Source organism: Chanos chanos, chromosome 7 (assembly GCF_902362185.1).
Source record: "Chanos chanos chromosome 7, fChaCha1.1, whole genome shotgun sequence".
In the NCBI taxonomy this organism is placed as follows: domain Eukaryota; kingdom Metazoa; phylum Chordata; class Actinopteri; order Gonorynchiformes; family Chanidae; genus Chanos; species Chanos chanos.
Window position 1 is genome coordinate 26,410,490 of NC_044501.1, and position 25,495 is coordinate 26,435,984.

The 25,495-nt window shown below is 42.6% G+C and overlaps 3 protein-coding genes across 3 annotated transcripts in view; 2 read left to right on the forward strand and 1 right to left on the reverse strand.

Moving 5' to 3' along the window:
• Positions 1-5,813, forward strand: part of per1b (period circadian clock 1b) — a 25,189-nt gene extending 19,376 nt beyond the window's left edge. The window contains exons 14-20 of the mRNA XM_030780727.1: positions 148-294; positions 708-1,046; positions 1,172-1,989; positions 2,087-2,285; positions 3,029-3,221; positions 3,416-3,566; positions 4,207-5,813. Of these exons, the coding sequence (XP_030636587.1) occupies positions 148-294; positions 708-1,046; positions 1,172-1,989; positions 2,087-2,285; positions 3,029-3,221; positions 3,416-3,566; positions 4,207-4,521 (2,162 nt within the window). The 3' untranslated portion in view covers positions 4,522-5,813. The remainder of the gene's footprint in view (positions 1-147; positions 295-707; positions 1,047-1,171; positions 1,990-2,086; positions 2,286-3,028; positions 3,222-3,415; positions 3,567-4,206) is intronic.
• A 2,061-nt stretch (positions 5,814-7,874) lies between these two features.
• Positions 7,875-16,806, forward strand: pcolceb (procollagen C-endopeptidase enhancer b). The gene is made up of 9 exons (XM_030780699.1): positions 7,875-7,963; positions 10,386-10,494; positions 12,812-13,070; positions 13,392-13,516; positions 14,132-14,268; positions 14,788-15,374; positions 15,761-15,841; positions 16,348-16,518; positions 16,676-16,806. The coding sequence occupies exons 1-9, from the start codon at positions 7,875-7,877 to the stop codon at positions 16,804-16,806; spliced, it is 1,689 nt and encodes a 562-aa protein (XP_030636559.1).
• A 6,934-nt stretch (positions 16,807-23,740) lies between these two features.
• On the reverse strand, positions 23,741-25,066 carry paqr9 (progestin and adipoQ receptor family member 9). The gene is given in 4 exon segments (XM_030780758.1): positions 23,741-24,374; positions 24,376-24,736; positions 24,739-24,766; positions 24,769-25,066. Coding segments are annotated over 4 exon segments (1,137 nt in total). The 5' UTR covers positions 24,904-25,066; the 3' UTR covers positions 23,741-23,761.
• Between the last annotated feature and the right edge of the window lie 429 nt (positions 25,067-25,495).

The following is a 25,495-nucleotide window of genomic DNA, read 5'->3' on the forward strand; positions in this document are numbered from 1 at the left end:
TTCATTATCTGCATATGTTATAAATGAAAGAAGCTGTTTCCTATATACCACTGATCTGCTAAGGATGACGATGTAGCACTAGATGTAATAGCTGGAGCTGTTTGTGGTGAATCTCGTTGCCATAACTGACACGTGTGCATGGTGCAGGTCCGGCAGTGTCTCTGGTCAGTGACTCTGCTCCACTCCCTCCTCTGGCCTTACATAGTAAACCTGAGAGTGTAGCTTCAGCCACCTCTCTCTGCAGTTTCAGCAGTACCATCGTTCATGTTGGAGACAAAAAGCCCCCTGAGTCAGGTGGGACACTTTTTGTGTGCGTGTGTGTGCGCGTGTGTGTGCGTGTGCGTGTGTGCGTGTGTGTGTGCGCGTGTGTGTGTGTGTGTGTGTGTATGTGCATGTATGTGTGTGTTTGTGTGTATGTGTATGTTTATATATATATATATATGTGTGTGTGTGTGTGCGCGTGCGTGTGTGTCTGTTTGGGTCATACATACAGTCAGACAGGGGGTTTAGTTTGTAAGCGTCGAACATACAGTTTTTCCTAAAGCTATCAATCCATCCTCCATTTTCTCTATTAATCCATTATTGTACTGTGGATCTCTCTTGTTTTTTTTTGCTCCCCCCTCTCTGTCTCTGTCACTCTCTCACTCCATTTTATTTATCTTAATCTGTCTTTCCTCCCCTCTCCCTTTATCTCTCTGCTCTCACAGACATTGTCATGGAGGAGGCTCCATCGACTCCCACTCCAGCTCCTCCACCTGTCCCTCAAACCCCAGCCCCACCCACAATCACCCCCATCCCATCATCACTGCCACTTGTAGCTCCACCCAGTCCAGCCCCTCCCACTGAGAGGGATGGAGGGAGGAGGGGAGGAGCAGGAGCAGCAGGAAGTACAGCAGGAAGGCTTGGTCTGACAAAGGAGGTGCTATCAGCACACACCCAGCAGGAGGAGCAGAACTTCCTATGTCGTTTCCGGGACCTCAGCCAGCTCAGAGTGTTTGACCCCTCCTCCGCACTCAGACGTCATGTGTCCACACCTCTCGCCAAAGGTTAGCGCTGTCTCACTCAGACACATACAGACAGATACATACTGATCCTACTTTTGCGAAATGCAGCATAATAAAAGCTTCTAAGTTTCCTTCTCTTGCTCTTTCTCTCCCTCTCTCTCTCTCAGGGGTTCGTTGTTCACGGGACTACCCTGCTGCGGGCAGCAGTGGTCGTCGGCGAGGGAGAGGAGGCAAACGACTGAAGCACCAGGAGGCGTCGGAGCAGGGAAGCTCTCTGCGCATCAGGGCCCCAGGCAGGGACCAAAGGGGGTCATCAGTGGTTCCTGAGGGCCCCCCCAACTCCTCTTTCCTCCTGGGAACTCCCACCACCTCCTCCTCCTGGCCCACCTCCGTGGGCTCTCAAATCAGCGTCCCCTCAGTCCCCTATCACCCTGGGGTCTTATCCCTGTACCCCTTCTGCCCTCCTCTCTCCCACCCTGTCACAGATACCTCAATGCAGACAGGACTGCGCTTCCCTCTCCAGAATCCCCAAATGTCTCCCATGGTTCCACCTGTGATGGCTCTGGTCCTCCCAAATTACATGTTTCCTCAGCTAAACCCCTCTGTAACACAAATGGGCACAAACACAGCAGCACCCCAAAGCTTCTACAACCCGAATTCACCCTTACCCTTCCCTCCAGCCAACACTGGGCCAACAGAACAAAGCCCCTCCGCCATGCCACGTGCCCCCTCCCGCTCCAGCACTCCGCAGTCCTGCAGTCAGAGAGAGGGTGTGGCTGAAAGGGAGGGGGCGGAGTCACCCCTTTTTCAATCCAGGTGCTCTTCGCCCTTGAATCTGCTTCAGTTAGAGGAGTCTCCTAGCAACCAGCTGGTCACTGCCTCGCAACAGGTCACACCACCCGTGGTTGGACAAGGGGGCGGGAGTGGAGGGCAGGGCTCAACCAATCAGAGAAGCACAGCGGGGGATTCAAAAGAGAATGAAACTGTAAGGAAATTCACAGTATATTTTCACTTTAAACTGTATCTACACCGTTTAATCAAAGTAGATTAACAAACCATCTCTCACTGCTTTTCTTGTGCAGGGTGAAGCCAACGAGTCCAACCAGGATGCCATGTCCACATCCAGTGACCTGCTGGACCTCCTGCTGCAAGAGGACTCGCGCTCGGGTACCGGCTCGGCTGCGTCTGGATCTGGGTCCTCAGGGACGGGCTCCTCTGGTTCTGGACTGGGTTCTTCAGGTTCAGGATCCAACGGCTGCAGCTCATCGGGCAGTGGAACACGTGAGTAGCTTGCCGACTAATGTCAGTCAAGGAAAAGCAGTATCTCTGTCAGGGAGATTTGTTGGACCTATGTGCCTGGGTGACACGTATGGTTTGATCTTTTAATACTGAAGTGATAATGTTCACTGGATATTTTTACTCACACAATATGCATATTGCTATTATTAGGGGTACATTAGTCTGTCTACCCTTTTCTGGGGAAAACATAAAAAGAGGAAGAAGTATAGTTAATGTAGCAATGTAAAAAAAGAAAGACATTTTGTCTTGTAGTGTTAACTAGACGAGTGAGTGGAGTGATGTGGACAGTTTTGTGTTCTGATTAGTCAAATGCTCCTAATGACACCATAGCTCATTAGCAGCGCTCTGATAAGGCACAGCTAACGATGACTGAACGATTTTTCACAACTGAGTTTGACATTCACACATACAGCGTGTGTATCAGCCTCACTATCTTTCCCTGACTCAACACAAACCACAGCACTGAAGCATGCACCCAAACACATGCACTATTACTCAATGTTTAGTCCTGCAACACAAAAACACACAGCACAGACACAAGCATACAGAGAGAGAAAGACAGAGAGTGTGTGAAAGAGAGAGAGAGAGAGGGAGAGAGAAAGAGAGAAAGCGTATCAGTGAATACCTGGGCCAACAACAAATGCAGTAGCATTTCGCATGTTTTCTGCTTTGCACTCTGGAGTCCTGTCCACTCTGAGCACTGTCCTTTCGGTTGGCCCTCACAGGCAGCAGCCAGAGCAGTCACACCAGTAAGTACTTTGGCAGCATCGACTCTTCAGAGAATGATCATTCCCGTAAGCAGCCAGCAGGGGGAGATGGAGAGGTGCAGTTCATTAAGTGTGTGTTACAGGACCCCATCTGGCTCCTCATGGCAAACACTGACGATAAAGTTATGATGACGTACCAGCTACCCCTCAGGTATGTTCTCTCTCTCACACACACACACAAACACACACACACATACATACACACACACCTACCAGCTAGCCCTCAGGTATTTTCACCTGGAATACACAAACACACACACACACACACTTAGTGATGATGAGAGAGAGATCAGAACACACTCTGAAATGGATTTCACCATAACTTGAGGTGTGTGTGTGTGTCAGGGACAGAGAGACTGTTCTGAGGGAGGATCGTATGGCGCTGCGGCTCATGCAGAAGCAGCAGCCTCGTTTTACCGAGGAGCAGAAGAGAGAGCTGAGTCAGGTTCACCCCTGGATACGCACCGGACGCATGCCTCCAGCTATCAACATATCTGTGAGTCTCAAAGCATTACTGTATCACAGTTTCCATATATTACCACAAACTACCACTGTTTAAAACTTTTAGCTATCAACATATCCGTGAGTCCCAAAACACATTTTTCCATTGCAAATGATTGTTTCAACATAAACTGCCACTATTTAAGACTGTTACTTTGTATCAGCATAAACTCCACTGTTTGAAACCTGTTACTTTGTATCAGCATAAACTCCACTGTTTGAAACCTGTTACTTTGTTTCAACATAAACCACCACTGTTTAAAGCTGTTACTTTGTTTCAACATAAACCACCACTGTTTAAAGCTGTTACCTTGTTTCAACATAAACCACCACTGTTTAAAGCTGTTACTTTGTTTCAACAAAGACTGTCAGTGTTCAAAAAGGTTACTTTATGTTATCATACACTACCACTGTTAAAAGCTGTTACTCTATATTATCATACACTACCACTCTTTAAAGCTGTTATTGTGTCATAAGTGAACACTCCCATTAGGACCTTATTAGATGAAGACTGTGCTCTGTTGTATCTTTCTCTGGTTTCAGCAGTTGTTTCTCTCTCTCTGTTAGTTTTAGAAGTAAAGAACAATTTCAGGCTAACACACCCTCCTTTTTTCGTTCTTTCTCTCCCCTGACAGGCATGTGTGGGCTGTAAATCATCTCCCTCTGTGCCTCCTGCCACTCCCTTCGATGTTGAGCTCCATGAAATGGAGCTGTGCGGTGTACTGGAGGTGACAGAGGAGGGTGCTATCCCCGAAAAACAAAGCCAGCTTGACACAGCCATGGAGGAGGAGGAGGAGGAGGAGGCCGTGGGAGGGGGAAATGGGGAAGGAGAGGAGGAGCAACAGGGAGGTGAAGAAAGGCACGAAGCAAACAAGGGTGAAGAGAGCATCTCAGACACGGCCCAGGTTACTGACCAGGAAATGACCACGGCCGAACAGGAAGTTCCGTAGCGGCCAGATCAAAGGAGAAAAGTGAAAAGTACTCCCGCCTGTAGACGTGATTTGAAAAAAAATCTCTTGGTTTTCACAGCCAGTAACGCAATCAGTCCTAACTGACTGGAGACATCTATGAAAACACCGGAGTCATTGTGACCAACTGGACCCAATTTCTACTGACACACATCTGGTAGTTTGGTCATTTGAAGCTCCTTTAAAACAAAACTCTTCAAATAGCCAGTGTTGGCCGCTGACTCTTGGTGTGTCGGACAGTGAACCACTGTCAGTGAATCACTACACATAATGATATCAGCAGTTAGAGTCAACCAGAGAACACGAGGCCCAGGCCATGGGTCATTGCTTTATACACTATTGAAGTGTAACTCTGAGTATTTCTGTGTAGGATAATGCTAGTCTGCCTTTGTCTGTCTCAAAGACATACAGTAAAACTCATTCAGACCTTTGGTCATTTAAATGCTGAAAATAACAAAGCCAGTCACCCCCACACACACCCCTTTACTAAGGTCATTTTTTTTTTTTCAAAAACCAGATTAACTTGTGTTTGGCAGGTTTGCTTTGGTGAGGAAAACGAAGAGACAGAGAGGAGGAAGCAGAAGAACTCCTTAAATTTGATATCTTCTTTTCCTCATAGTTTTGTCTTTTTCCAGAAGCTTTGGAAATTGTTATTTTTGCATCGAGGTGTAGGAACCGTAACTACAGTCAAATTTTTTGACCAAATTTACAGGAACAGATTTACTTTGTTTGAGCAGTATGTATATTTTTTTATACAATATTGGTGTGAAATTCTGTTGGAGGAAGAAAAAAACATGTATGTATTGTGATGTATTTTAAATCTGGAAATAGATTGTGTAAGAAAAAAAAAAGAGTTGTTTTTGGTGTTCTATGGTGACTGGTTCAGTTTCCATGGCAACAGGAAAGGACCCAAAGACTATGTTGCACAGGATTAAAACGTTGTGAAAGAGGTTGAGATTGGCCTGGCCGCTAATTTAGTGATCTGATTAGGATGTTCCTGTGTGTAACACTCTGGTGTCAGAGTTTGCCTTTTTTTAAACCGTGGGTAACAGGAGGAAGTGAAAGATGAAACATTAAATGAGGCGATTGAAACAGAGACAAAAAAAACAGTAATATAGCAGAAAATGCTTAGCAGAGAGATGGATGGTGTTTCTGTCTTTTTCTCAGTCTCTCTCTCTCTCTCTACTTGTTTATTTCTGTCACTTGAACTTGGTGATGTGATTGGTCTGTTCAGTGATCAGAAACAGTTTGAATGTATTTTTGTGAATTACTTTATATAATAAAATAAAAATCTAATGTGATGCACAAAAATTGAAGAGTTTTTTTGCATGAAGTTTATTTCTTTCCTTTCATGCAATAGAAAATGCAGAGAAAAAGAGACGGTGCCCTGTGAGAACGTGATCTGTTATTGAACGGAGAAAACAAAGTCGATGGAGGGCAGGATTGTGCCGGGCTGTTTTTATTCACAACCACAGCCTCCTATGGTTAAATACAGGAATGTCCACCAGTGCTTTAAAAAGACCTGAACATGACCGCCCTGTGGTTTCTCTAGTCACAGACACACACACATACACACACGCACACTGCACAATATCTCACACACACGCACGCACTCACAACAGTTATAATACACAATGTCTCACACACACAGACACACTACATGATGTCTCACACTCACAATACACATCTCACACACAACACACACTCACAGCACACTCTCAATCCAGTGTCTCATACACACACACTCACATGCTCACAACACACCCACAGTATATGCATGAAACCATTTAAAGCTTTCTATTTCAATGTGTATGTGTATTTGTATGTATGTGTGCGAGTGTGTGAATTCTGTGTGTATGTGTGTGTGTGTAGATACAGATAATGATGATGCTGCTGATTCTGACAGTGATTACAGATGTGAGTATGTGTCAGAAAATTAGAGAAACAATGCTAATAACATAGTTTCTCTTTCCAAGCAGCTAAGAATTTGTTTGGATTACATTCTTCTGCTTCAGAGAGACACCATGCGGTTTCCAGAGGGACTATACACCATGGTGTGATTTCTGCAGCCCAGAGCTCCTGAGGGCTGTCAAATCTATCTGTGACTTCCAAAACAATAGTGTACTGAGGAAAGACTGACAGCTCATTTTAAACAGACTGTCATAATAACTGTGATTAAGGAGATCTCTGGTCTGAGAGGAACTGGAGAGCTAAGCAAAAAACAAACTATCTATCTGTACCCTGTCTGACAGTGTATATGAAAGGAACCAGTGAGACAGACAGGCGTACAGGCAGACAGAAAGACAGGCAGACAGAAAGACGGGCGAAAAGTAAACTCCTGTGTTGAGAGAGATCAAAGCTCTTTAATGTGTATATGATATATGGTTTGTACACCACACATCTGATTTGATGAGAACACCAATGACAGTTGCTAATTTGCCTAAATAATTTGCCCATAATTTGCCCATTGTGCTCTCTGCTGGGCCATTAATTCACAGTCCTAGATGTTAAGGACAGACATATTCTCTAAACAGTAACGTTCACTGTCTGACTGGTGAAGTGACTGGTAAAACCGAGACGCTGAAGGGGCAGACTGGGACGTCCTGGACAGATGACAGAGGAAGGTGATGACCAGTCATCTCTCAGAGTGTGATTTATATGATTCATAATCATAACCCTGGAACATGACTGTGAATCGTAATCTTAACCAAGCACACCAACAGAGAGAGTCTCTGTGTTACCTCAACGACTTCTCTGCTTAGCTTACTCAGGTTCCTGTGAAAAGGATGTAGTTTCAAGACCTGTGGTATGTGTGTGTGAGAGAGAGAGAGAGCAAGAGAGAGAGAGAGAGATGCCCATAACTGAACTGTAAGCAGAGAAGTAGGTGACCAAATCACATAGAAGTACATTACACACCTGCAAAGTTGACCTGTTAAGGAACCATAGGCAAAAAACCCAGCAGTGGTTTAACCAAAGTTAAAAATGTTTGTTTGTTGAGTTTTTGGCGTTTAATGTCCTCCCTGTATTACTTTAAACCAGTGTCACCACTCCACAGCCATCTGGGACCCATTCATTCTCACACCCTTCAATTTATATACCCCCCCCCCCCTCTCTCATTTACTCATTTTCTCTCTCTCTCTCTCTCTCTCTCTCCCTCCCTCTCACTCACTCGCTCTTTCTCTCTCTTGGCCCCTGCGTCCAGAATTTCTCCTCTCTGGACTCCTCCTCTTTCTCCACACCTACCTAGAGCTCTTTTCCCTCCTCTCCTTAGCTCTCCTGATCTTGGGGATGTTTCTCCTCTGAGGTTGTGTGTGTGCACTGGAGCAGTCTGAAGGATGAGGGGTAATGTGTATGTGTGGAGTTTGGGTTTTCTGCTTCTGGCATTAGGATGGGCACAAGGACAGAGCCAAACCAACTTCTCAAGGTAAGATGGTGTGTGTGTGTGTGTGTGTGTATGTATGAATACATAAAGGCATTATCTCTTATGGTTCTTTTTTTCTTATGGTTTTTGGTTTTGTTGCTTTGGAATCAGCATATTTCCCTGACTGAACACCCATTTACCTACATCTCTCCTCTCCTCTCCTCTTCTCTCCTCTCCTCTCCTCTCTTCTCCTCTCCTCTCCTCTTTCTGTTGTTTTATGTGTTGGCACAAGTAGCAGAGTTGATCAGAGCTGAACAGTTGATCAGGACTTCAAGAAGCCTGTAGTAAATAGTTGGAACATTAAATTTCAGAATAAAATCTAAAATTAAAATCTTACATCAATCAGTCAGGGATGCACTGATGTCCAAAGCGCTTTTTTTTTCTTAAGTTGTCCAAGAGGGAGGCAGACAGGGATGAGACTGAGAACATGTAATTTCTCTGATCTCCTCTCAATTCCCACTCTCTAAACTAAGAAACCGATCATAATCCAAACAGGTTTCTAAGTCTACAATGTCTGTACTGGTTTTGGGAGTGAGGCTAAAGAACAGTCTTGGACTAAAACTTATATTAAAGTTGAATTCTCTTTTTGAAACACAATACTGCTGTATTCAGAAAGAATTTCAGTCCACAAATAGACGTAATCCCAGTGCCATGAAACTGCTCCCTCAGTGACTCATAGAAACATCCAGTATGTTGGTGGTTTCAGAGGCTTGTGCGGGGAAAACAACCTCTGACCAAAACTGCATCTCTAATCTGGGGTCTAAGAAATGGAGATGGCCTTAATCTCACCCTATAACAGTGTACTCTCTAATTGGACTTTCACTCACCTCAGTATTCCCTATGTTATCTAAAAGTTCAGTGAACATTTTTTGTGTTCAGGACTATTTTTTAAATTGTTTTCCCAAATAATGCTGTGTCAAAATCATGAAGCAAAGGTCAATTTTGGTTTACATTTAAAGGAGTATGGACACTGCACCATTTGTCAACTGCTTACTTGCCAGGGTTGTGCTGAAAGTCTTGGCTGAATTGACTTGAAACCCACTGATTTACATTCAGCCTCCATAAAACTGTTTTTCTGTGTATGTGTTACGAGACGGTTGCATCATTCGATGCCTAGTCTGGCATTAAGTTAGGATTTTGAGGTCACATGTTATTGGCATTTTAGTTTAATTGCAGTTTGTGTCTGTGCTATTTAGAGTGAAAATAACTTCTTATCAGTGTATGTAACACCCAAATGGTAGCTAAAGCGTAGGAACAATAAAGCCAATGCTTTGTACAGTTTGGCCTTTTGACCTAAAGAACCCTGCAATTTCAGTGGCACCACCCAACCTGGCCCGGGTAGCAGTGAAACAGAACTTTACAGACTGACCAGTGCTTAGACCAAAAATGAGAAATGCTTTTCCAAACAAAATGTGTTTCATTTGGATGGTATAGAGGAGCTTTCCTCTGTACCATCCAAATGGTTCCTCTGTCTCCATCTAGATTTACCATAACTGCATGTGTGTGTGTGTGTGTGAGAGAGAGAGAGAGAGAGAGAGAGAGTGTGTGTGTGTGTGTGTGTGTGTGTCTAAATCTTTGTTGTGTTCCACCAGGACCACACAACCTTATTTGCCTTTGGTGAGCGATCATTTAAATCTTATTTTTAGAATGAAGCAGCAGAAGGTACACAGTAAAAGCACCGGGTGTGAGTTTGCTCTGATCTTTGTCTTTTGATGAGTCTAGTAATTTTTTTTTTCTTCTCAGGGTCTGAAATTACCTAATGGGCCCCAGATATGGACTTTGTAAGGATGTGTGTGTGTGAGTGAGAGAGAGAGATGGAGGAAGAGAGAGAGAGAGAGAGAGAGAGAGAGAGAGAGAGAGAGACAGAGAGAAACAGAGAGAGAGAGAGAGAGAGAGAGAGAGAGACTTAGATAATGGCAGAGGGTGAGAAAGAGAAAGACTGAAAAAAGACTAAGACAAAGAGTTAGAGGGTAACTTAGAAAGAGAGAGAAAGGGGGGGACAAGGTTGACTCTGTTGGTGGAACGACTGGAGACCAGTGTAATTTTTATGAATACAGCATATAGGCACGATTTCACTGGCCCCTCCCACAACTACAGAACAGGCCAGGACTGTTTCCAGCTGTGTGTATGTGTGTGTGTGTGTGTGTCTGTGTGTGTGTGTGTGTGTGTGTGTGTGTGTGTGTGTGTGTGTGTGTGTGTGTGTGTAAGAGAGAGAGAGAGAAAGAGAGAGAGAGGAAGTGAGTGCACCTATGTGTGCATGTGTTTTCTTCCAGTCTTAAAATAGTTGGTCACTGTTTCATGTTGCCAAAGCATTCAACTTATTTTGTCAGATTTTTGCATTCTGAAAGTTTATCTCTCTCTCTCTCTCTCTCGCTCTCTTTCTCTCTCTTTCTCTCTCTCTCACTCTCTCTCTCTCTCTGTCCAGGCCTATTTTCCTGTGTGGTGGACATTTAGTAACAGACTCTGGGTTTGTGGCCAGTGAAGGTTTCCCCAGTCATTACAAGCCCAACACCAAGTGCACCTGGTACATCACGGTGAGTCTTTTTCACCTTTACACACTGACACACTCTCCGTGATTCTGACAATGCAGCATCTTTAATCAGCTCTGAAACATGCTGTCACGATTTCTCAGCTCCACCAAACCAGTCTACTCACCAGGAGTTCCGGTGGCTGTTTTTTCAATCTGAGACCTATGGCATAAACAGCAACTAGAAGTGGGAAAAGCTATAATATAAATTCTACTAAAGCTCTTAAAAGGTCTTTTAATTTAGATTTGAAATTAAATGTGACTGATTTCTGTTCAGTCTACAGCATGGATTGGAAATTAAATGTGACTGATTTCTGTTCAGTCTACAGCATGGATTGGAAGTTAAATGTGACTGATTTCTGGTCTGTCTACAGCATGGATTGGAAATTAAATGTGACTGATTTCTGTTCTGTCTACAGTGTGGATTGTGGCTACAAATCCTATTGCATTACAGTCTGAACATTTGTGCAAAACTTCTATCATTTTTCATCCATATTTGCCTGAGCACAATGATAATCATAATCCCTTATGGATACTGAGTATCCACATGGAGATTTGTCAACCTTCTCTGACCTTCACGCTCTGTATAGTATCAACAGAATTAGTGGCTGAAAAGTGTGTGATTGAGACAGACTGGATTTTAATGTGAATATGAATGCGCAACAGCCTGTTACCATTCACATTATCACTCACTGGCATGTAGTAGTAATGAACAGTACCAAACAGTACTGAACAATACAAAACGGTACTAAACAGTACTTAACAGTACTGAATTGTACTGAACAGTACCAAACAGTACCAAACAGCACTAAACAGTACTGAATGGCACTGAACAGTACTAAACAGTACTAAACAGCACTGAACAGTAGGTCCTGTTGACCATTTGATGGGGTTGTTCTGTTGTCTATGCCAGAGGCAAACTGTCTAACAAATCAATGCAATGTTCAACTAAGTCAGAGAAATGTCTATTAAACATGTTTACTGTAATCTTGCATCTGGAAGCCTTCAGACCTGTATCAAACCTCAGTGAATAACCAGTGAATGAAAGAGTGGCTCAGGGAGTTTCCAGAGGTCCTATACCACTCCTCTTCCATCCCTCCATCCATTCTATTCCCTTTTCTCTCACTCTTTTCATCCCATTCATTCCATTTCATCCCACTGTTTTATCCATGGTAAGGCCCAAAATGTAATAAGACCTCAAAAGTAATAACCCATCACATTATGGGCATGTTATCACGATTTGAACCTGGTGTAATAACTTATTACATTTTGATTAGCTTATTTCATTTTGGGCTTGGTGTAGAGATGACCAGAGATGCAATAACTTTCAATAACGTGATAAAACATAATGAAATAAAGTAAGTAGAGATGGTTGTATAATGCTGAATATAACCATGAATCAATAATGTAATTACACTTTGGCCAATGATATAATAACATTATTGCTAAACATACATGAATAAACGTAAACTTGGATGTAAATTATTGGCAGGTTATTACACTATTGGTTCAATAACCAGTTTTGTAGTGAACAATGTGATGACACAAACCCATACTGTATTGACACTCAAGTTTGATAAAGTAAGAATAAGATTAGATGAAAAAGTGGTTTAAATGATGTGTAAAAGTGGAATGATGTAGAATGGTTGTGTTTCTTGTCAAGTTTTAATTACTCAGCTGATGGATCTCAGATGTGATTTAAGGTGCCGTCTGTTCGACCTGGTTTACCTCAGTGTTGTTACATTATGAGTTCATGTTATTACATTATTCATTAAAAACAGGTTACAAACCAGTAGTGTAATAAGCTGCCAGTAATTTAATAAGTTATTATCTTTTGGGTCATCATTACATTTTGACCTTTTATAATCCCTTTCCATATCACAATTCCACACAGTCTTTACTCATAATATTCCTTTTCATTCTTTCAGTTTCACTCTATTCCGTTCTGATCCAATCTCATCCAGTTTCATTCCTTCCATTTTCAACATTCCATACCATCTTTTTCTGTGGCACTTAATTCCATAACATTCCATTCCATGTCATTCCTCTCCATTTCACTTCATTCCATTTATTCATCAGTATCATCCAAGATTTTCCCATTGTCTCTACTGAGTATGATCTGAACTAAGACCGGGTCCATGCATTCTGTTAGTGCTGATCTGAACTCAGACCGGGTCCATGCATTCTGTTAGTGCTGGTCTGAACTCAGACCGGGTCCATACATTCTGTTAGTGCTGATCTGAACTCAGACCGGGTCCATGCATTCTGTTAGTGCTGATCTGAACTCAGACCGGGTCAAAATATCCCATTGACTCTTTTCTCAGGTTCCACAAGGTCATGTGGTGATGCTCCAATTCCGGCTCTTTGACCTGGAGGCGGATCCGACCTGTCGCTATGATTACGTGGACGTGTACAACGGGCATTCATACATGGTGCAGAAGCTGGGGCGTTTCTGTGGAACATTCCGGCCCGGAGCTCTCATTTCCACCTCCAACACCATGATGTTGGAGATGGTGACAGACTCCGGCACTGGAGGGCGGGGCTTCCTGGCTTACTTCAGTGGAGGAAAGCCACATGTTGAAGGTGAAGTTCTTTTTCTTCACCTGTTTACTCATCCATCAGTGTATCCCATTCCGGTCTCCCTTTTTTATCCCAGTTTTCATTCCATTCAGTTCATTCCTGCTCTGTTCCATTCACTGAATGTTTTGGTTTCAAAAAGAGTACTGTACCATCCATCTAAAATGAAGTGAGAAAGAATATTGGTGTTTTCTCTAAAACCAACCCAATCTCTGATTGTAGTGTTACTATTCAGTGGTAGTAATGTCTCCCTCTCTCGCTCTCTTTCTCTCCTTATCTCTGTCCGTCTGTCTGTCTGTTTGTCTGTCTCTCTCTCTCTCTCCTCAGAGAATCAGTTTTGTGGAGGCAGGCTGACCAAGGCACAGGGGTCAGTGAAGACACCCAACTGGCCTGACACTGATTACCCAGCAGGCATCAGCTGCTCCTGGCACATCTCCGTGGAAACCAACATGGTAAGAGACCCAGAGCCTGTTTCTCTCATTTCACAAAGAAAACTCCCTGTCACCTTTCACATCGTCTCATCTGATAAGGCAACAGGCCTAGGGAGATGGTCAGTGTGTGCATGTGTTCAATATATGAATTTAAGGAGGTCTAAAAACTGATTTATTTCAGTTTGAGAATGGAAGTGGACTTTATGAAACCTTACATGACATTCCCGATTTGCCAAGTTTGTTTCAGTGTTAGTGCATGTATATATGTGTGTATGTTAGTGTGTGCCCCTACTGACCACAGCCCTGTGACTGAGGGCCAGTGAAAGACTTCATTGAGAGAGTGGGGTGTGTGCCGTGAGACTGAGTATGGAAGAGAGAGTCGGAGAGCAAGAGAGAGAGCGAGAGAGAAAGCTCCATGAAAGACCCTTTATACCTAAGTATTAGCACTACAGGTAACAGCTAACACCCTCTCTTTGATTGAGATGTACTGGCACGGGGCCTGTCGCAGCCTTAAAATACAGCGCACTTGCAGCCCAATCCACGTTTGGACGTCTTGACATATATTCTTGATTGTGTGTGTGCACGCATTCACATCTGTGTGTGTGTGTGTGTGTGTGTGTGTGCGTGTGTTGTCAGGTAATCGAAGTGAAATTCGAGAAACTGGACTTGGAAGTAGATATGTACTGTCGCTATGACTACGTGGCATTGTTTAATGGCGGAGAGACGGATGATTCACGGCGTATTGGGAAATTCTGCGGAGATTCTGTACCCGGGTGAGTCTCCTAACTTTTAAGAGATGTGACCACAGCATCCATTATCCCCAAGACTCATTCATGAAAGCCCATTACCAGACTTCACTTTACCTCATGTAATTTCTGTATTTTGTTGTAAGAATTGTCAAAAGAGCCTTCAAGATGCAAGACCTCCTTGATGTATGTTACTATTATGACTGCTTACCTGCTGGTCTAAACTGCGCTATAGGGTTTTCTGACTTTTTCTAAAGTTCGTTTTACAGTTATTCCATCTGAATACAGTTGTCAAATGTATCCATTCATCTGTTAATCTGTATCTTCTCTATTTAAGATGATACTTATATGTGTTGTGTGTGTGTATATGTATTGTATGTGTGTATCTATATCTATATCTATATATATATGAACATACCTCTATATATCTATATCTATCTATCTATCTATCTATCTATCTATCTATCTATATATAGATAGATAGATAGATACTTATGAATTGCTGATACACTGGACATGTCAGTCATCCTCTGTCTCCTTCCCCAGAGTCATAATAACCAAAGGGAACGAGCTGTTGGTTCAGTTTGTGTCTGACCTGAGTGTGACAGGGGCAGGCTTCCTGCTCCATTACAACAGTATCCGCCGGGGTTCCCGCAGGCCCACTGCTGGTCTGGACACTGTTCCCGGCCCCGGAGTAAGCACTGTGCCCTCAAAACCGGGCCCAAGGCTGACAAGACCACCCAAACCCACACCCAAACCCAAACTGAAACCAAAACCAACCAAAAAACCTCAGAGTAAACCCACACCAAGGCGCCCTACTGTTAAACCTGTCGCTAAGCCAACACCTAAACCCAAACCAGCCAGACCTGGTCCTAAAGGGAAACCCACCCCAAAACCTCCTGCAAAACCTGTTGCCAGGGTCACCCCCAAACCGCGCACTAAGCCTATGCCAAAGCCCAAAACCAAAGTCAAGACTACCCCTAAACCTGGTCCAAAGCCTACGGCTAAACCGAAGATTAAATCAGTAAAGCCTACACCAAAGACTAAAGCTAAACCCAAACCCGGTCTTAAACCTACAGTTAAACCACAGAGCAAACCTGCTGTAAAACCCACTGCCAAAGCACCCAAAAAACGTGAGTGAAGAATTCTTCTCTCTGTCTAGTGTATGAGTGTGTGTGTGTGCATGTGTGTTTATGGCTGTGCTGTACTCTGTGTTTTAATGTGCATGTGTGTGGGTGTTTAAGGGTGTATGTGTGCATATACATGTGTGTGTGAACTGGAAGTGCCTCTCTGTGTCTGTGTGCTGTATGTTGCATTTTAATGTGTGTGTGTGCATGTGCATGTTTGTATTACGTGTGTGTGTGCATGGGTGTGTTCATGAAAGTGTGGGTGTTTGAGTGTGCGTGTGAGATTGTGTGTGTGTGTGTGTTTGTGTGCGTGCATGTGTGCGTGTGCGTGTGTGTGAGTACATGAGTGTGTTCATGCACTAATTCAATGTCTTTGGGTCTGTTTCTAACAGCTATGGCAACAAACCCACTTTGTAGCCAGCCATGTAAGAGAACAGGAACTCTCCTGAGTAATTTCTGTCCAAGTCAGTTTGGTGAGTTTAACTTTTTTTCACTCCCTCACTCCTCTCAGCATGTTTGGTTACCATGGACACAAGCACAGGTGGCTGTCTTCGCACCATCTGATTGATTAAGTCAGACGAGATCCATTTTAAGGCACCAGGCTATCATCAGTTCACCAGGGATGTGCTTGGTCACTGTGGTGATGGGGAAGAGCTAGATTGTTATGCTACAAATTTTTTTTATATATATATATATATATATAATTTGACTCTCAGTCTTATTATACAACATGTGACAAGACCTATAGAAGCACAGAAAGTCACTGTGTGTTGTAATGCAGTGTGATGGAGGCTGTTGTACATACACACACACACACACACACACACACACAAGTAACTTATAAAAGGACATAAAGACATGATAGTTTTGGAGCTGCTATGTCAGTCAGTGGGTTGAGAGAACTCACTCTCTCTGTTTCCCCCTTTTTTCTATCCCTCTCTTTCCCCCTTCTCTCTCTCTCTCTCTCTCTCTCTCTCAGTGCTAACAGGGAAAGTGACATCTCTTGTGCCTGGTCCCCGGGGCAGTGCTGAGGTCAGTGTGTCCATCATTAAAGCCTATAAAACAGGAGGACTAAACATCACAAAGAAAGGGCCTTCCATGTCTGTGACTCTCACCTCTACCTGCATCAAGTGTCCCGCCCTGCGGAAAGGTATACGCGCACGCACATATGCACGCACACATACACACACACAAACACACACACACACAAACACAGATATATATATTTCGCTGACTGACTGAGTGGATTTTATTTGTTTGTTTGCTGGTTGGCTTGAATGATTGATTGATTGATTGATTGATTTCAGGGCAGAACTACGTACTGATGGGTCAGGTGACTGGAGAGGGAGGTGGAGTTCTGAACCCCACCAGCTTCGCCCTCCTGTATCAGCCAGTTCACAACAAAGTCCTGACCAACCTGGCCAAGAAACCATGCTAATATCTCAACCCAGCCTGCCAGTCACTCACACACACAAAAACACGTGCGCACACGCACTCGCACACGCACACGCACACACACACACACACACACACGCACACGCACACGCACACACACACACACACACACACACACACAGACACACACAGACACACGCACGTGCGCGCACACATTACTCACAAAACACACTCCATTCACAACACACACACAAACAATACACACACACACGCGCACACACACACACAAAGTCCTGATCAACTTAGCCAAGAAACCATGCTAATATTTCAACTCAGTCCTCCAGTCACACACACACACACATCAACACATACAAAACACACTATTCACAAAAAATACACATACCATTCACAGCACATACATAACACACACACACACACACACACCACTCACCCAACAGGCCACTGTGAGCAACATCTAAAGCAAAGCAAACAAACACAAACCCCTAGCTGATGTTAGAAACAGCCACAGCTTAATCAGTGAACATCCAAGAAAATCCTTACATCATAAATTTTTTAAACATGACTCGTATTTCTGAAATGTACAGTTTCTACATCTGGTAAGTACCACATCTGGTCAGGTTCTTTTTTTTTCAACACTCATTGGGTTTGCCTGTGACTCAAGCAAAGAGAAACTACAGGCAAACTGCCATCCCGTCCTGTGCAAAGAAGACCTGAGCTCAGAATCAAACTTCTGTTTCCTGATTTGTGAACCAATGGATAAATAACATTGTTATGAATTACTATGACAAATATAATTGTTTACCATGCTATTACTATAGCAGTATAGTTGTTCTGACTTCATATTCCAGCACCAGAGGGATTACTAGCCGTCTTTCTCTAGTGTAATGATGAATGAGAGAGACTGACAGACAATAGAGATTATAAACCAAGTGGAGAGCATTAAACTCCTCTGTTTGTTTTTAGAATTATTTTTTACATTATCAAAGCATTAAATGTTAAAAATGGCATTTGTCTGTAAATTATGATGATTCTGTAATTAAAGGATTTCTAAGAATATCACTGATGGAGTGTGTCATTTGACAGAGAACACACAAACAAACACACACGCTCGTACACACACAAACACACACACGCACATATATATATATATATATACATATATATATATATATGTAGAGAGAGAGGGAGACAGAGAGAAAGAGAGAGAGAGAGAGAAAGAGGGAGAGGGAAAGAGACAGAAAGAGAGAGAGAAAGAGAAAGAGAAAGAGAAAGAAAGACAGAGAGAGAGAGAGAGAGAGAGAGAGAATTCAGATTTAAGATTCAGAGTTATATTAAACCTCTCATTCTCTATTTTGTAATCTTGTAGGTTGCAATTTTAGACATTTTAAAATAACATAATGAGATGGTGCAGCTTCAGAGGGACAGAACTGTCTCCAGACAAAACCAACTATCCCTGTGTCTTTGCTCTGTGAGGGCTCGCAGAGACTACTTCAGTTTTGCCATAGGCGATGGAACTCGTGTCAGTTTGGTTCATGTTTGGGTGAAACATGATTCTATGGTTACATCTAGTGGTCTAATGTGGTAATACAAGTATTACATCTTTAGGGGTGTGTGTGTGTGTGTGTGTGTGTGTGTGTCTGAATGTGTGTGCATGTCTGTGTGTGTGCGTGCGCGCGCGTGCGTGTGTGCGTGTGTGTGTGTGCGTGTGTGCGCGTATATACCTGTTTTTGTTAACTTAAAAAGACTGAAAACAGGCACACATTGACAAACAGGGACCAGTAACACAAATAAAAACCACTGCACAGATGCTTTATATATATATATATATATATATATAAAATATATTGTTGTTATTGGTTAAATGAAAAGTATGAAAGTGTTTCTTTGGTTAGGGTTAGTGTTAGGTTGTTATTCTTTACTTTTGGTAAAATGGAAGTCGAAGGTCAGTCCAAAAATGTGTGTGTGTGTGTGTGTGTATGTGTGGTGTGTGTGTAGTAGGGGTGGGGTAGCGGCTGTGTGTTGATTTGAATAATAACCTGAATGTTTAAACCTGAATGTTTAAAGAGGTTTTATATATTAATATGTTAAAACAGTGCGTGTAGTTCTAATCCCACAGTTTGTCCCATGACGCACTCTCAACCTCTCCCTCTTTCCCTTTTTCCATCTCTCTCTCTCTCTCTCTCTCTATCTATCTATCTATCTATCTATTTATTTATTTATCCATTGGTCTATCTGGGTATTTATCTATCTCTCAGTGTTTTAGCAGAGCACACAAATATACACATACAGCAACGTGCTTTGACGTAAGGGGGGGGGGGGGGTGGCAGCTGTGGACAAATGAAGGTTGGACTATAGCCAGACTGAAAGAGAGGTGGAAAATATAAACCTCTGCCCTATACCCTTTCTCTTTTATCCTTTATCACTCACTCCTATCTTCCTCTCCTCCTCCTCCTCCTCCTCCCTGTCTCTATTTCTGTTCCTGCACAGTCAATCCTCTCTGTCTAAACATCCATTAGTGTCATCTTACTCAGATGCCTGTCACAGAGTGGATATGTATTAAAGAGAGAGACAGAGAGAGAGAGAGATAAACAGAGAGATGGGTTGTGGAGTGGGGGGAGGAGAGGAGGTTACTCTGTGTCATAAAACAGAAACTCCAGACTGCTCCCGTAATTCAGCACACACACAAACGCATGCAAATTTACACAAACTCACAAACAAAGCAACACCTGGACCCAGTTACCACAGAACAAAAAAGGGAGAGGCACAAAAAACACACACTCATTTTTCCTTATTTACAGATTCACTGTCTGTTCCTGTTTTCAGTTCACTAGAACCCACATACCCACAGACTTGAGACATACACACACACACATGCGCACACACACACACACACACACACACACACAGACACCAGACACACACACACAAACACACACACACAGACACCAGACACACACACAAACACACAGACACACACATACAAACACACGCACACACACACACACACATAGACACCAGACACACACATACAGTCAAATGCAACACAGGACAATTTCTTTTTTTTTAATTTTATTTTCAGATTATTCAGTTCTTTTTTTTGCTGCTTAATTCCTAAATGTTGTAAGACAAAAGAAAAAAATAACCATCCTACCAATAACAAACCAATGTTAATATAGATTAAAACACTAATATCTTAATCTCTAAAATATATTAGATCCATTCATCTGTATAAATCACACAGAATTAGACTCTGAGTCAGTCAACGCAGTGTGTGCAGTGTTTAGAGCAATCTGATCACAGCCCTGGACACTGACCACACCACATGTATCACAATATGTATGTATATATACACACACACATACACACTCACACTCACACACTTGAGTTGTCTTTTATTCAGTTCAGTGGGAGTTTTTTATAGGTAATTCTTATTTCTTTTTCATTTATTATGAGTGTCTGGACGGTTACAGTTTTTTCAAATTCAATGGGGTTGATAATCATTTTTTTAAAAAACTTCAAATGAAAGAGAATTAGAAGAGTATTAAAATAGTTTTATCCTAAAATTTAATTGGTTTTGACCCTCATAAACACTATTGCTAGGAGACAACTCAGAGAAATTTGTTTAATAAACTATGGTTTTTCAGGTTAGAGGTTAGAAGAATTTAACAATGCCCTAAAAACTAATTTTTGCATTTTTTTCTTAAATGCCAAATCTGAAACACATACTTGACAGAGGTTTATTTCATTCCAGTCACACATTCGCACTTATTTTGATATAAACTATATGATATTTCAAGTCTTAAGTATTTGTCTATTGACAAAAAACCAGCTGTAAGTAGAGGGAGAAGAATCTTAACCAGGTCTCTGCTGATGGGTTTGATCAGAATAGTGCTGAGACATAATGGGAACATTGAAAAATATTTGCTGAAGGTGCAGATCCTGTCTGGATGGGGAAAAAAACAGCTTCATAAACCACGTTCTCAAACGTGTAAGCTTCCCATACGTGAACATAACTTTAGCATTGGGTGGGTTAGCTCAGTACAGCATCCATGATACAGTTAAAGTCCAGTCAACCTTCTCATCATTGTCATCAGTAATTATAGTGGTTTGTATCTGAGAGTAACAATGCCTGCAGATGTTGTTCTGAACCTCAGCAACACGAGAAGTGAATGGGGATCCCGAGAAGGCCATTTTAGCATTACTATGAGCTTGTAAAAACAGTCTGTTGGTTTTTCACTGAAAAAAACATGAAAATTTGTACAGACTGTGAACAACAGCCATAAAATGAAACAAAGCTTGTCTACAGTCTACTGTCCTGGTTCTCAGACTACAACAAATCGAAAACTGACAAATGAATGAGGAACACATTCTGCATTGCCCCTGCGTTTACCCCTTCATGCTTCAGTGAGATCACATGGACCACATAAGACTGTGTGAGAACAAACGCAGAGAGAAAAAAAAAGTTTCTTTATATGCTACCACTGCACACTAGACTGATTGTCCAATGTTGTGCAATTTCACAGACATGAAGACATGTATATATGATATAGAGTTTCAGTGAGGGGCAGAGCCCCTTTCTCTCACTCTCTGAGACTCTTACCCAAACAAACAGCACTATTTCAGAGGAATGGAAAACAATCCACAGTGGAAATCACACAGGTCAGAAAACACCTCCCCAACAACAACACCACCAAAAAAAAAAAAAAAAAAGGTTAGGGGGACAAAAAAAGAAAAATGCAGCAGCATGTTGTGCATAAGGGCAAAACGTCTTAAAAAAACTCTCAATAAAAATAACATAACAATAATGACAGAATGATGAAGAGATTCAAAATACCAAATGCCACTGACGAGTCAATGTGTGTGCTGTGGAAAAACCAGACTATTTGAAAACCAAGTATACATGTAAGACATGAATCAACATAACATAAATTCATTCATTTTTTAGAGACTACAAATTCGCAAGAAGACGTCTAATTAAGCAAGTCACAGACAGAGTTAGGAGCAGACGAGCCACATGCAGATGTAGCAACACAACCAAATACAGACCTACACACATCATTAACTTAGCACATTCTACACTACACTGTAAGGGTCGGTAATTCTGTGCAAATTTACTTGGGGCAAGGCAGTTAGTGGTAACCCCCCCCCCCCTCCTCTTCATGTCTACTCTCTCTAAAATCCCTTTATAGATCGTTTTCAAAGATAACCCAGTATCCGCTTTAACAGTCCGTACCAGACCTTCAGCTCTCAAAGTATCTGTTATGTATCATTTCAATAATCATATGAGTCCAATGTTTCTGATCTGTTTAAGATGGAAAGAAAAACACTCCCTAAATAAGAGTTTACAACTGTTTGCAACATGTCTTTGAAACAGAGAAGACATCAAGGAAAGCAAACAGTTAAAAAAAAATCAATAAGAGGCAGCTCTGTCTAAACAGGATTTTCATCAAGACATAGGCTTGATGACACAGTGGACATTCCTTGACACCACTTCACACTGCAAGCCTTCAAAAAAAAAAAAAAAGAAGACATTTCTAGAAGCTTCCATAATCAGATACTACAAGTTAGTGACACCAATGACAGCAGCTGTATTAGAAAATGAGGCTAAAATTCTCTTAGAGATAGTCAGTGTAGTGGAAGACTGCACTAGGATCAGTCAAAAAGGTTCTATACTGACGAGGGGGAGGGAAAAACATCCTTATCTTGGATCGCATTCACCCCCCTGTGGCTGTTCTCAGACTGGCCAATTAGGGTATTACTTCCTCATAGCATTTGACTGGCTGAGTGCAAATTAAACTCCCTAGAGAGGAAAAACAGGACAATGACCATCCTTTTCAACCCAACTATTGCTAATACTTCAAAACACTACAAAGTGTTAGTAAGGTATTCTGTTGATATGTCTTTTTTAAATAAAGTTATGGCTTCAAGGTCTATGCAAAAAAAAAAAACCCTCCAGTCCAATCAGATTCTGGTCAAAAGGTCCCCTAGTTACTACACTGTAGATGGACTAGAAAAATCTAAAAGTACAATCAGAAACCATGCATAGATTATATAAATAATGGTATCAAGCATTACACCCCATCTGTGAGAGCCTATAGTTTTTTTTTTTGTTGTTTTGTTTTGTTTACACATTTTCAGCATATAAGTGCGCAGACATCTCTAACAGTGGTTCAGGACAGTGAGACATTAAAGAGGAAACACATCCTAATAAAATACATTGAAGTAGAACGAGAGCTTGTGGCTCTCTCTTCTCATATCCTGTTTTATCCGAGTACATCGAGATTGTGGTGGAGCTTGTTTGTGCATGTCGGCAACCTCACTTCCTGTCGAAAGAGTCTGCAGCAAGACGGAGGAAGAGAGGGAGAGATTAGGAGACAGAGAGAGCAAGAGAGGAAAAGAGACATACACAAAGAAGAAAAGAAAGAGAGAAGAAAGAAAGAGTGTAGTTCTTGTTTGAAGAGAGCTGGACCGTTGGACCAGTTAGGTAGCATAAGAAACGATTCTATTTCACAGAAGCGGCAAAAGCATTCAGAGAACGTTGCTCAGGTGCTGTCAGCACTGGTCTAAATGTCAAACGCTGCTACTGTGTCTTTACAAGCCCCAGCAACCACAACAATCCCCCGCAAGGGAGGAAATTAATGGTTCATTAAAAAAAACACTAAACGCCACACCCCCAGAGAAAAGAAAATGGCTTGGCCTACCAGCTAACTACAGAAAACCAACAAACATGCTGTTGCCACCATATAAAGTATGTCGAAAGCTACTTTCAAATTCAGAAAGAAAAAAAAAAATGCAGGAAAAAAACAGGTTGCGTAATCTATTGGGTTATCAAGGAGCAAACGTATAAACTTTCAGTTCACATTACTTAGATCTACTCAAAATAGAGCAGACATTTCTAGATGTCTAGATACACAAAATGGAAAATCAGAGGCAAATTTTGATGGATCAGATAAAAACAAGAGTTTATGTGGGCCAGATCACTGTGACTTCAGCTGTTTTTGCTGGGGGGCATAGATGTGGTAGGCACACCACCCAAACCAGGAGATGATGCTAGCTATACAGCCCTGAAGCAACAGCATCACCCCATAGGTGGAGTACAGCGTTGGTCCCGGGAGCGTGGGCGGAGCAGTTGGAGACAGAACCAGTGAAGGGTGGAGGAACAGGGCACGGATCTCCACCTTGATCATGTGGAGTTCATCCAGGATAGAGAGAAAGGTGCAGCAGTGGAACCACTGGTGACTGTGCCCCCAGATGTCAAACTTGCCTGGGGACAGCCGCTCAGGAATCTTGCTGATGTTGAACAGCGCTGACACCACCAGCCAAAAACAGTGTCGGTAAAAGAACATGGGCATGGGTGAAGACAGGTAGGCATACGTGGACATGGATGAGGAAGTGAGATAGGGTGAGTGCTGGAGCAGTCTGTAGAAGACAGGGGTGGAGGACACGAAAAACGGGAGGAGGAAGACGAGGGTACGGATTGTATACCGATACCTCCTCCAGCGCTGTCGGGTGTTGCAGCACGCAAGCACACAGATAATAGCCACCAGGCACGAACAGGGAACGTAGAAGTTCTCGAAGAATGTGCGGAATTCCGGAGAGGAGAGGAGTGGGTGGGTAACCGAGGGGAGGCTCCGCAGCAACCCCAGTCTCCCGAGACCTGGAAGTGTTCTGGCTCACTCCGGTCCCAACAATACCCGCCTGCGGATGAATGTAGTAGTGATAGGCCAGTGCGGAGCCGACTGTGTAGGCACTGATGGTCCCATAGTCCACGAAAAAGCAAATCTCACGAATGATGAGGGACATGGAATTGAGAAGGTGCGCCATGCTGCTGGCCATCAGTAGGAAAAACACCCCGATGAAATAGTTCCAAAACGGGTAGAAGAAAGGGTCGCTGCATGATGGAGCACCTTCCCACTCAAACACCTCAACAAAATGGAAAGCAAAAATAAAAATGGTAGGAAATGAGTCCAGAAGTTTCCCTGTCCTCATTGGTTGGACGAAAGGCGGAAGCCAGGCATTCCCGTAAGGTGTAGTTAGGAAAGCGGTAACCGGTCAGGATGAAGTTCTCCGTCACCCTTGGTGGAACATCTGTGTGACGCAAGAGGGGTAGCGACCCCATGACTGGTGCAGACAAATGGGGATGTTAGTTTGGGTAAATCTAGGGAGGTAATACCACCTGATAAAATTACTGGTTTAACACTTTTCCTGGACAGATGTCTTGCCTCTTAGTCCATGATTAATATATCCATTTAATAGTCAAAAATCTTGAATAGTCCAGTTTATTGCTTCAGTGATAATAATTGAATAAAAATTTGGTTGATCACAAGAGATTATGTAGTTCACAGCAGGTAATCCAGTGCTCAGAAGCAAAACATGTTGACAGCTCAGCAAAAAAAAAAAAAAAAAGCTTGGCCGAATCGACCACAGTCGATTCCATAAACTGACCAAAGTGCAAATTAGGACGTCAAGTAATTGTGCCTGAAATTCAAAAGCCTACGACGGCGTTTATTTTACAAGTATCAGAATTCCTTCACAGCATTGGAAAGCACCTCGCGGATCTTTGTGCAAATTCTATGCAGGATGAAAAAAAAAATATAGATATGTATCCCTGAGCCATGATAAATATGTTTGAAATCCCTACAGCATAGAAAGACAGAGAGGTAGGGAGTCGTGGGAATTTCAAGGTAATCCGATGCCAGGAGATCAAAGGT

Coding starts and splice junctions, on each gene's coding strand:
- pcolceb (XM_030780699.1), top strand. CDS start 7,875: ATGAGGGGTAATGTGTATGTGTGGAGTTTGGGTTTTCTGCTTCTGGCA. Junction 15,375..15,760: donor TGCCAAAGCACCCAAAAAAC/GTGAGTGAAGAA, acceptor TGTTTCTAACAG/CTATGGCAACAAACCCACTT. Junction 15,842..16,347: donor TTTCTGTCCAAGTCAGTTTG/GTGAGTTTAACT, acceptor TCTCTCTCTCAG/TGCTAACAGGGAAAGTGACA.